Source organism: Montipora foliosa, chromosome 11, assembly GCF_036669935.1.
Source record: "Montipora foliosa isolate CH-2021 chromosome 11, ASM3666993v2, whole genome shotgun sequence".
Taxonomy (NCBI): Eukaryota; Metazoa; Cnidaria; class Anthozoa; order Scleractinia; family Acroporidae; genus Montipora; species Montipora foliosa.
This window is the reverse complement of record NC_090879.1, coordinates 173,014-185,513: the sequence shown is the minus strand read 5'-3', so window position 1 is coordinate 185,513 and position 12,500 is coordinate 173,014. Positions and strand designations below refer to the sequence as shown.

General features: G+C 41.2%; 1 protein-coding gene and 1 pseudogene across 3 annotated transcripts in view; one reads left to right on the top strand and one right to left on the bottom strand.

The window, feature by feature from the left end:
- LOC137977807 (adhesion G protein-coupled receptor L4-like) overlaps positions 1-12,500 on the top strand; it is a 59,229-nt gene that overhangs the window by 4,317 nt on the left and 42,412 nt on the right. For all 3 annotated transcript variants that reach the window (XM_068825145.1, XM_068825146.1, XM_068825144.1), the window contains exons 2-3: positions 3,432-3,497; positions 11,935-12,248. In XM_068825145.1, the coding sequence (XP_068681246.1) occupies positions 3,446-3,497; positions 11,935-12,248 (366 nt within the window). In that variant the 5' untranslated portion in view covers positions 3,432-3,445. The remainder of the gene's footprint in view (positions 1-3,431; positions 3,498-11,934; positions 12,249-12,500) is intronic.
- On the bottom strand, positions 6,428-7,877 carry LOC137977723 (uncharacterized; annotated as a pseudogene).

Sequence of the window (12,500 nt, the reverse complement as noted above, 5' to 3'; positions counted from 1 at the left end):
TAAACATATCAGTTAAACAAAACTCAACCTGTCAATATTTAAAGAAAAATTACAGTATTTCAACCACCTATGCTTCTTTCTTGTACAAGCAAATTATCTTTCTATCAAGGTTAGTAGTGTTGTCTTTTAGAACTAGACACTATCAGTATTTCCAAATCATTCTGTACTTTCAATTCTGTTATTGGAACAGCAGAGGAGATAGTGAACAGTATGTTTTTCTTAAACTAGATCTGTGAAACTCTAACAATAGAATTAAATGAATGAGGTAAACAAAACGAACTGTAATAGCTTAAAATCTGACTAACAGCAATATGAACGTTAAAAATTTAAAATTAAATATTTTGAATTAATAACAAAGTTGTTATATTTCGACGGCGCGCCATGTACATGTTCAACGGAAGAGCCTGCTTGCAGGCTACGTAATGGTCGCCTTTGATAACATGTTTTGTTGCTCGAAGAAAACCCCGCAGAATGTTCAAATTTTGCTGTTTGTTTTGTCTGATGATGTCCCGTCGCGTCGCCTCGCTTTGTCATTGGTCGCTCATAACCATGGAGCTGTTCGAGAAGCCACTGTGGAGATGGGGTAAGTGTTGTACATGAAATGACTGTAACTCATCGGGTGGAGTTAATTTGACCTCGGACCCAAGCTCCGTGTCCTGTTCGGTTATCAGGATCTGTTAAATTCATCAGCTATTGTGGAATCGAAGCAGAAAATGCTCATTTCCAGCCAAGTACGTGGGGATTTTTGACGACGAAACATTCACGGAGGTTCGCAAATGATGTGGCTTTAGCTTTGCGTGAAAAAATCGCGGATGGGATGGATTTTCGAGTCGCAAACCGCCTCTGAGCTGACAACGGTCGAAATCTTAGTGTGCAGCCTTGACTTCGTCTTTAATAGAACATTGAAAACACGGACTTCCCGAAACGGTAAAATAAGCTCCAAAAAGCACAAGAATACACCAGAGGTGCGTCATTTTTATTCATTTTATTGCATGAACGTTAAATTGAGCATTTTTTAGGCTTCATAATCGACGGTATTTTATTTCCCTTACAAAGTCTTATAACGCGTTTAAATTCTCAACGGCTGTCTGTAGTGACGTGAGCTTGGGCTGCTTATGGTATCATCACAGAAGGCAAGAAAATCATTTTAAAAGCTTATTCTACGCAAAAAGTAGGTTCTGGAGATAATTTTGAGAGTGGAAATCAAGTTGACGCCGCCTGGTATATTTATATTTAATTGAGTTAACACAACAAGATGCTTACCTCATTTTGACACGAAAATGCTTTACTATTGCCATAAAAACTATCCAGTTAAGCTCGCATATTACACAACATGATGAATGCATAAATGCCACCTTTTCCAGCGAAATATTTAAAAAAAAAAAAAAAACATATTTGCTATAAGAGGCAAATTAGACCCGCCGTATTTCATTACGTGCGTGAAGACAAGAAACTCAATCGTGTCAAATTACACGCCGTGTCAAAAACGCAACTAAATAAATTTCTCACCAGTGCTCAGCATCAAACCCTTTACTGAAAAACCCTTTACTTGAATAATCAAGCAAAAATGGGCAACAAGCTTTCTTTCAAATAATTTTTGACTAACTAGAATTAGTGAAATTTCCAATTGTTACCAGAAGACTGTGCATAATTGAGTACAAACAGCAGATCCAAGTCTCTGCCTTTGTTAAACCCATAAGTTACTAGAGAATTTTTCATTTGATTTCAGTGTTGTAAAAAACACCACACTCGCACAATATTAGAACTACAGCTCACCTTGATTACGGCTCGACGGGCGACAGATTGTTGTCGAAGTCCATTACTCGTCCCTTTTAAGATTCCAGATTTTCTTTTCAGCGCGTGTCTTGTTCAGTATCCAGTTGACTTTCCATTATTGAGCTCCATAAGGGTAAGGGAATATCCTCCAAGGTTTTGGAACGTGTTTAATTTCTTCGTTGTTGTTTGGCAGAGTATGTACAAAAAATAAGTCACATGATTTTTCTTTCCTCCTCATCAATCATAGTTTGTTTTGTGGCGTTGCCACCTTTCGTCAGCAGGAACGTTGCTGAGTAACCGAGAAAGTTGTGTGGAAAAATTTGTGCAATGACAAAGTATTTGCGTGCTGTCCAACACTTGAAAAATAACCCGGCAATATATTGATATAATGGGATTGGTTTTGAAGGAAATATTGTGCTGTTTTGGGGTTAACGAGCGCTTCTCATTCCTGGATCATTTCAGCAATAGCGTTGCCTACCAAGCGGCACATTAAAGTGAACAGCGTTTTCAACCGGGGAAGGGAAAGGGAGAACCGGCGGTAGAACGAGGAGTTCGCGTGAAGAAGAATGGAAGGGAAGGCCTGCAAGGACGCTATTGACGAAGGCTCGAGAAACGACAGCTTTCTATCCTCCTTGCAATGGTCAATTTACTTTTTTCGGATCAGTTGATGCCATGCACCAAAAAATTCCAATTTCGTTGAAAGCTATTGTTCATGACTCAGTCAGACAAAACACCAAACTATGCGTTTTTAAACGCCCCTCTTTCGCCCCGTCTTCGTAAATTTATTCGTTTCGTGGGTGATACAGAATGATCTTCAAACATCAAGTCATTATTTTACAAAACAGGCAGGTATCTATGGGACGCCAAGGGTGACAAAAGTGTTCAATTTTACCACTGAATATGTTCTGTAATGTGTTTTAAATGGATTGGAAATTACACAAATATGGTTCATAGTGAGTAAAACATGGGCTTCTTGAAACTTGATATATATGTCGTTGCAGCATCAAATATATAGGTTGAAATTATCGATTTCTTCGATCTTCGGAAAATCTTCGTAACACGCGGCCGCGTGCTTGACGTGGGACAGATAGAGGAAGGCGCATTCGCCATTGTGGAATTGATCATGTCACTGCTTATCTCGGAGACTTTCTCCACGGGATTCTGGCTATTATTTCACAGGGGACCCAGACAAACTGTGTGACCCTTAATATCTACATCTTTCACAATTGGTTTCTTGTCGGCATATACACAACCCTGCATTTGAGGTCATCCAGCTAATTCATAGAAGGCTCGCCGATGCTCTTTATTTGCTAAATTATCTTGTTAGTCGAAAGTGTTGTGCAACAAATCCCCTTGATTTGGATACACAGAGCGACTTTTGCTCTCTCATTACAGTGTTGCGATCACTCTAAGAGACATAAATTATGCACATAATATTTCTGCCAGTGCTTCAAGAGAGGATCAGCGAGAAGCATTCTGCTATCGACTAGGAACCAAGTGCTCGTGGGTGGCCGAGGTTTTTAATCACCGACGATCAAATTGATGCCTTAGGACGGCAAATGACGATCGGCTGGTTGTTCTTTGTCAAATCAACGCCGGACCAGAGTAGAAAGAAATCTTCATTTCTCAAGTGTTTTCTTAATTGAACATTTCAGGTATTTTATCACGCATGGAGTTGACCATTCTGTTAATCGTTCTTTCATTTGTTTCAGTTGTAAAAGGTAAGTTTTTTTCGTGTTATACTAATACATACCTCTTACTAACTGAGTTCGAAATCCGTACTGTAAGTTACGGACCGAATGTTTTTCCGTTGATTTCGCGCTTGGGCCGTAAATTAACGGGATTAAGCGAGGATCAGTTCAAAGTACCGTACAGACCGAGAAAACGAGTTTAGTAAGACATTTACGATATCTCTGAGGTAATAAGGCGGGCGGAAAAGAAACCCAGTTCAGCGGAACGTTCAACTGCCAGAAATGATTGGCATGCGTAAAAATTTGAAAAACTATGTCAGAGGGTGTAATTCTCATAGACCCTTTCGGAAAAACGGCGCATGCTGGGTAATCAGGATAAAGTGCAGGATGAGCTTACAGACTTCGGTGTGAGTGTCCGATCAAAGTTTTATAGTGATGGTTTGTGAAGGAAAATTTACCGTTTCTCATAAAGTTTTCTCGAAAAATCAAGGTGAGTGTTTGATTGCATGCTTGTCGCGTTCGACAGAACGCATACTATTTTCGCCGTTTTTCGAGATTTCTCCTGTTGTTTTTTGATGACGCTGCTTTCAATGTCAGTTGATTTTGAGGTTTTCGACGGACTGGCTGGCAAGGTGGCATTTCGCCTCGATTTCATGTGGTAAATCGGTAGCCATAGTGATCACCGGCATCCCGTCATGCGAAAAAGCACTGGTTCTATGTGTGATCGCGTATTGTATTTTTCATTGCTGCTTTAACTTTTTTAGTTTCGCCAAGGTGAACGAATTTTTGTCGATTTGTTCAAAGTATCTCCCGCCAATATGATTGATACTGCGTTACAGAACATCAGGTAGCTGTGTGTTTTCTAGGAAACAGACGCCGGAATTCGCACCGCCAACATGGTATGATAAGGCGGAGTTGCGATTTGTAGACTTAGTTGCTTTTCGCAGGAGCGCGCTAAGAACTGTGACACCCGACCGATATTTTCCCTTCGGTCATCACAGTTGATAAGATGAAATGCCAACCATTTCATGTTGCTCAGCTATGGATTTCTAAAACACGAGTTTCTTGCCAAATACACAAATCAAAATTAAATACACAAACATTGCATGTAGCTGGGTTGCCTTCGGGTGGAAATTCATTCGCGTCTATACGATTCGTATAAAAGAAGCTAAAAGATGTTGTCTCCTAAGATGATGAATTGTGAGGATTCCGTTAAATGACTATTAAATGACGATTCAAAAAAAGGGACGCATTACGATGCAGATGGCGTCTACGAAAGGAAATTGTTTCACCTCGGACTTTCAGATAAGATCAAGTGTCATTGTCAGACCATTGCACCCCTGTACTTTTTTCAGCATCTTATAAGAATAGCATTACACGGTTAACATCGTTACCGGCTCACGAGGGCGTTCTAGACCATATATTTTTTTTCTCGTCGTTTTAATTTTGGCCTATTTTATCTCAACGCTCCGGGCAACTTTCGTTCACGGTCATTGTGCGGTAGTCAAGAATTTTTGCGCCTAAAAACCTTGGTCACGCGAATTCTTTGAACCTTTTTATCGTCGTTTTGCATTCACCTGCACTTTTGTGCTTTTACAGCTATTGCTCAACAAAATATTTAATGTCGAGTTCTTGCCATCAACCCACCGCGAAACTTTTTGTTTGGTAGTAGCCAAAACGCGGGGCCGGGGCCGGGGTCGTGGTGCCTTTTCTTTTTCCCATTTTTTTTCGTTATTCTCCTACTGTACTGTTGTTTTCGAATGACCGACATGTCTTTCATTTATGGTGGAAATTAGTAAAAAACATTAAGGAACTTACCGTAAGCTATGAAAGTTCTTAAGGGACATCTTACGTTTTTTCTCGAAATCGGACTTTGTTTTACTATTTTTTGCGTGTGTTTTAAAATCGAAGGTGGTTTTTGCGAGCATCTGACTTAGTTTTTCCGAAAACAAGTCGGAGTTTGTTTTTCGAAATTAAGATAATTTACGAAAATGCTGAAATTGGAGTTCATGAAATATACGCCAACTGCCAGAAACACCGAAGACTCGCTGAGCTGCACACTTTAAGAGAGCATTGTAATGTTTACTTCTTGAGGGAAAAAAAATCTGGATGATCGTCACGTAGTCACGCAACGTTCTCATTTGCTCGTTTGCTCGTGTTGATGTCATGTTGTTGTCTGTCTTTACTACAAACGATTTGTAGTAAAGCCAGAGTCGCACGGGAACTTGCTAGTTAATTCTATTCGGACGTCAAGGGATCGAATCCAATATCACAGAAAAAAAACACAACCTTGAATACAATTTTGCGAAAACAAGCATATGAGAACGTTGTGTGACGACTATCGTGGGACTGTGGCTATGTTCTGTTTCGTTTTAATTGTATTGCGGAGGTTTTTAAGAAGTAAACATTAAAATATGGTTTTAAAGTGTGGAGCTCAGCGAGTCTTCGGTGTCTCTAGGAGTTAGCGTATATTCCCCACAAAATTCTTAATTTCGAAAAACAAACAAAGATGTCCCTTTCGTATCTTCCGTATGTTCCCTACTTTTTTGACTAATTTCTCCCTGATCTAAATCCCGCCTGCTCTTTCCTCAGTCTGTGGCCCACACCGTCTTGTATTCTGCTAATAAGAATCTTTCCCATCACCTTGCTAGAAATAGGTAGCAGTGTCACTGCCCTGTTTTCACTGCTTCGGCACTTTATCTTCCCGCCAAATCAGGTCAAAGAGGTGCCCAAGTTCCGCACAGGTGCTTTCTGTATCAACCTTCAACAGTTCTGCTGTTATTTGGTCGATTTCTGGTGCCTTCCCATTCTAGAGAGTTTGCACCACCCTTCTCTGTTGGTGGTTCCGTGTCGATATCCAGCTCACTCTTCCCCACTTCTTCATCTGTCGGTGGGTTTGGTGGTGCCTCCCTGTTCAAGACTCCCTCAAAGTGCTCCTTCCATCTTGCCTGCCTTTCGTCCTAAGTCTTGAGAAGTCTTCCCTCTATGTTGGTAACCGCCGCTGTCTTCCTCGGCCCGCTACCTCTCAGCTGTCTGGTGATGTCGTGCAACTCCTTAGCTCTCCCGTTCTCTGTTGCTGTCAGTGCTACTTGGGCCTTCTCTGTCATCCACTTCCTCTTATCCTCTCTCACGCTTCTCTTCACCTGCTTATCCTTCTGCCTGTGCTGCTCCCTGATCTTGTTCCGTATCCTCTCTGACTTAGTACTGTCCAACTTTGTCTTGATTTCCTTCCTTTCGTCTATCACCTTCCACGTTTGCTGACTGATCCAGGGTTTGCTCTTTCCTTTTTGGAACCCAAGGACCGCCTCTGCTGACTCCACGTATGCCTTCCTCAGTGCCTCCAACAACTCCTCTACCTCTTCTCTCCCCTCTCCTCTGTTCTCCTCTAACTTCCGCCCCACTGCCTCACAGTACATCCGTTTTGTGTCTCTATCCTTCAGCTTGTCCGTGTTGCACCTGGGCTTAAACTTTTTTCATGTTGACATACTTGTTGAGTTTCAGCTAGAATCTTAGTCCTGATGAGGTAGTGATCGCTGTTGACATCGGCCCCCTTCTGCACTCTAGTGTCAAGGACTGCAGATTTCAACCACCTACTGATCAAAAGATACCCTGCGAGCAGAGGCCCTTCGATCTTCCTAGATAAGTCGGGAAGAGGAAGGGACCTCTGCCAGCCGGCTCGACATTTCGTGTTGAGCATGCGTTAAAAATTCAAACGTAACGTATTCGGGAGTCAGTCACGCCTGACTAGTAACCGCAAAACCACAAAACCAAAACAAACAGTAACGGATATTTTCGAACAACTCTGGCAAACACACGACAACCAAGGAATCATTTCCCCAAGATAGTTCAAGTTTTTAAATTGCCATTTTAATTTTTACTGAAAAAATTAATAGGTTTCTCAATTCTGGTAAACTAGCTTCTGTAACCGACATACGGAAAAATGCTCATGGGAATTTAGACAGTTTAAAAATTGTCACGCTGTTGTAAATTTAAAAAATATTGATGACGCGTGGCGATTGATCATGCGCACAAATAAAAAAAAACAGGTTTGGCAAGTTGAAACTGGACTGACTCATTCATTTCTTTGGATGAGCGGCAAATCAAAGAAAGTCGAGCCGGCTGGCAGAGGTCCCTTCCTCTTCCCGACTTATCTAGGAAGATCGAAGGGCCTCTGCTCGCAGGGTAATCAAAAGATGGTCAATCTGATTCTTCACTCTCCCGTTTGCCTAGACCCATGTTGCCTTGCGAACATCTTTGTGTTGAAACAATGTTCCTGTGATGACCAGGCCATTTGCCACAGAAAAATCACAGCCTCTCTCCGTTGTCATTCATGTCTCCCATCCCATGTCTCCCTATACAACTCTCGTATCCCTCGTTGTCTCCTCCCACCTTGGCGTTAAAGTCGCCCATCACTACCACAATATCGTTTCTTTTGCATCCGTCTATCGTCTGCTGCAGTTCTTCATAGAAGTGGTCTTTCTCTTCTTCCTCTCTCTCGTTGTGTGGCGCGTAGACCTGTATCACTAACAGCCTCCTGAAGCGGGAGTGAAATCTAGCTGTAATGATCCATTCGCTCACCGGGGTCCACTCCATGAGGGCTCTCTCTGCTCGCTTGCTCATCATAATGGCCACACCACCTTCGTGCACCTTTTCATCACCAGCATACAGAGATTACTACTAGTTTACTAGTATGAGTTGTGTAGAAGCTGTTCAATTCCGTGAAATGGAGAAAAGTTATCATGAACATGCCGATTTGGGGGCTCACGCAATTGACGCTTCGTTGTTCGAGTCAAAATATTTCTTCTAGAGTCAATTTTATCACTTTTCGAGTTATCTTTTCTTCTTTCAGATGGAAGATATGGCTTTCGAAGATTTCTGGAGTGGAGCGTTGGCCAACTTTAGTTTTATTTTAGGATGAGAAGAGGAAAGTCGACAGCAGCAAACAAGAAAGATCTTGCTGCACGCGTTATTGTTGCTTTCGAGTCAAACGAGCTGATTTTCGATCGGCTAGAAAAAGAGTATAACAGACTTCTGACTAAGTGTGGTATTGAAAATCCAAGAAATCTAGGTGAAAGTGTTTGGTACAGCGATCAGTCCGCTTTTCACTATGTTCTCTGAAACAAAAACCTTTGACACCGATTGTGTCGGCAAACGTAAGGCACGCAAGGCCTACTCTTATTTTAAGAGATTGCATGTGGACCAAGTTCTGACTTACTCGCCGAAGGATTCGGATGATCTTGTTGTGGGGAAATGATCTGTTACGCTATCATTGAGAATGAACGAAATACCAAGGGAGTTGTGGGTTTTAATTTCAAAATCCACTGGCAATTGCTTGACTGCTTGGTCTTTCTTGTTTCTTGTTGTCGACTTTGCTCTTCTCATCCTGAAATAAAACTAAAGTTGACCAACGCTCCAATCCAGAAAATCTTCGAAAGCCATATCTTCCATCTGAGAAAAAAAAAGATAATTCAAAAAGCGATAAAATCGACTCTTAAAGAAATGTTTTGACTGGAACAACGAAGCGTCAATTGCGTGACTGCCCGCACTTCGGGATGTTAACGGGAAATTTTCTCACGGATTCGAACAGCTTCTACGGAACTCGTACTGATAAAAAAGCATAGAACCAAACACTCGCCTTGATTTGATCGAGAAAACTTCATGAGAAACGGTAAATTTTCGTTCACAAACCATCACAATAAACCTTTGATCGGTTACTCTCACTCGAAGGCTGTAAGCTCATCATGCCCTTTATCCCGATTACCCAGCATGCACCGTTTTGCCGAAAGGGTCTATACAAGAGTAGGTCTGGCCCTGTTAGGCGGGCTGCCGGCTGGCTCGTTTAGCCGAGATCCCGGTACATCTGAGAAGGACACCAAGAATCAAGTTTGCAATTATAATTGCCCTTTTTGAAAATAGGAGTCACTCTTGCCAATTTCCACTCATCTGGAAAGATACCAGTCTCAGTCGATTTAGCAAAGATTAGTGTAAGAGATGGGGAAACTATGCTGGCAGCCCTTTTGTTTGGAATATTATCTAGTCCAGCTGACTTCCAGAACGGGGTTTCAGTCGGCGTGGGATATGTTTCAGATGTTGGAATTTCTGATGCCAGCCTTTCACCGATGGTTGAAAAGTGCATTTCTTCACAATGGCATCTGATCCTCTGACCATGGACCGCGCGGCCATGGGGACGAAACTAAAAATAACTTACACAGCGTGGCGCGAAGCTTAAAATAGATTGAAAAAGATTATCATAGGGCACGGGGATGTGTTCTCTCACCTGACAGTCTCTTGCTCTGAATGAAGATTTACTAAAAAACTATATATATTGCAACATTAAAATTAAAACTCCCCTACGTTTCGAAGATGTTAAGATTTCTATCATAGTCCTGTTCCGAAACTACCTCTTACCCCGCCCTGAAAATGGGCCTGGAACCCAGGCGGGAAAAGAGAGAGTCCTGTATTACTTGCAGGCGCATGCTCGGAATGACGCCATTTTTTCCCCCAAAACTGGGGGGAAAACCATATTTGGAAAAAAAGATTCCTTATTTGGGCATAGTTTATTCCGAGTGCTATTACACTGGATACATGGGGATAATGTGAAAGGAAATTATAACGCCAAGTTACGCCAAGTTTCTGGAGGGAATTGATCTCGCGTTTAAGAAATGCCACTTTTCCTTTGTGCCTAAGGCGGAACAACTGCAAGCTATTCATGCAGTCGTTACCGGTAATGATGGTTTTGTTAAACCTGCAACAGGATTTGGCAAATCGGTTTGCTACATGGTTGTTCCTTTTAATATGTTTGCGATTTTCTTCGATCCGAGTCCGATGTTAAATGTAAATCAGTCCTTCTTATCGTGAGTCCCAATCGTGGAAGATTAGATTGATGACATATGAAAGTATGAAATTTCCTGACTGAAACCCAACTGAACAGCTGCATGATGTTGGCGCAGAAAAATATCAAATTTTGCTCTCCCGAGACTCCTAGAAACTTACAAATATACTGTATGTAGGTCGTGAATGTGAATCGCTCAACGAAGACTAATAAATCTCCTGCAGGAACTCTTATTTACTGTTCATTACTTCTAGTTATGTGATAATTGCACTGATCCAGTGAACATATATTTGAGTTACACAGTAATTTTTGAAACTGATTGTTTCAGGAGTTTAGGTCTACCAATTTTTTTCAAAATCGGGGACAAATTGTTTGGATACCCAATATAAAACAGTCATGTAAGAAATGTCGTAAATACTCCCAGTTTTATCAGGAATAATACACAAACACCGGTGACAAACAAATTATTATTTTTTTGAGTAATTAGAGTAGAGTAATTTACTCAGACTATTAATTTTTTCTTAGAATAATTTTTCGAAGCACTTGTCGCATTAAATCTTTCTTTCAATACAAGGACAGACTTAGGGCCTTGGCCAAATGGCTAAGGTTTTATGTAGAGCTGCCTGTTGAGACTGCAATGATTTTCATATCGGAAAAACTAAAAGACGATTGCATGACAGAAAAACTGAGCATTATTCCTGATGAAGTTAGATAAAAAGTTAAACGAAATTGAATCACAACCTGGCCTATTTGTTTCTTTCCATACCAGTTTGTGTTGATAACGGAATGATGAAGCAATAATGTTCCTATTAAATTTATACATATATATGCACAGTCAAACATGGATTATTCGGACGTTAATTGCCACGATTTTTTTTTTCTGGTCAAAATTTGTTCGTGAATATTAATTAATAAGAATGAAAAATGCTTCTTTAAAGCGTATGTCACTTTGCTTTTATTGTTGCTACTTAAAAGCACTTTCCTTCTGAAACTCATTGTTAGAGGTAAAGTACTGCAGATAATATGAAATTCTGACTCCGAGCTGTTTTGTCGCTTAGTGAAATCCTATGCTATATTTACTAGTTCAACCTTTGCATCGATTTATTGTGATCTTCTCTCAGTCGGCAATAATTTTCCTACATCACTGCGATCGGGGTTTTTTTTCCTCGTTTGGTCACGACGAGGCATAATTTAGATGTTCTCTTTCCTGACAGTGCGAATCACACAGTAATTTTCATATACGATTCTTTTGCGGAGTTTCTAGGTTCCCTTTATTTACATATCCAGTCTGGCATCTAATGCAATATGATTGGCTCAATCCGAGCATGCGCCTGCAAGTAATACAGGACTCTCTTTTCCCGCCTGGGTTCCAGGCCCATTTTCAGGGCGGGGTAAGAGGGAATCCCGGAACAGGACTATCTCTATCATGGCAAAGGTTACTGCTTTTTTTGGTTGACTTTACATGAACACTGGAAAGTGCAAACTGTCTTTATCTGCGCAAAGTCTAACGATTGTCCGCAAAGAGAAACGAAATATCTGTTATATTGTGCCCATAATAAGAGAAATATCTCCATTCCTCTCGTTTCTGGGATACGGTAATACCTTTTAACGTTCTGTCTTATCCTTGTTTGACAGCCTGCTTCCATCATGCCGTTGGTGTGGCTAATCGTAGTATAATTGGTGACGATCAGATGACTGCCTCCTCGTCTTTAGCTATAGGCGCACCCCGATTTGGGCGTCTTAAAATGTCTCCCTACAGCTGGTTCCCGTCAGGTCCAAATAGTCTTTTTGATTGGCTCCAGATAGACTTTGAAAGGACTCTTCAAGTCTGTGCTGTGGAGACTCAAGGCAGTTTTGCGGATAATGCTTGGGTTATCGACTTTTACCTCTCTTTCTCGTCCGATGGAGCATCTTGGAGTAACTCCACATATAAAAATGGAACTCAAGTGGTGAGTTTAACCCGATGGGTGACTTAACAGCTACTTTTTTGTAAATCTTTGAGCTGGTAAAAACTTTTCTCATTACATTTTAACCCTTTGTAAATTGGGATAGTGTGGAACATTTGGAGTTAGGAAATCGGAATATGGCAAAACAAAAATTGCAATTTTATTCGGGAAGTCGGGTACAAGGGGTAACAAGACATGGATCAACTCCATCCCAAAATCGTCCTCTGTCCTATCCAGAGCTTGCCTCTGCCACAA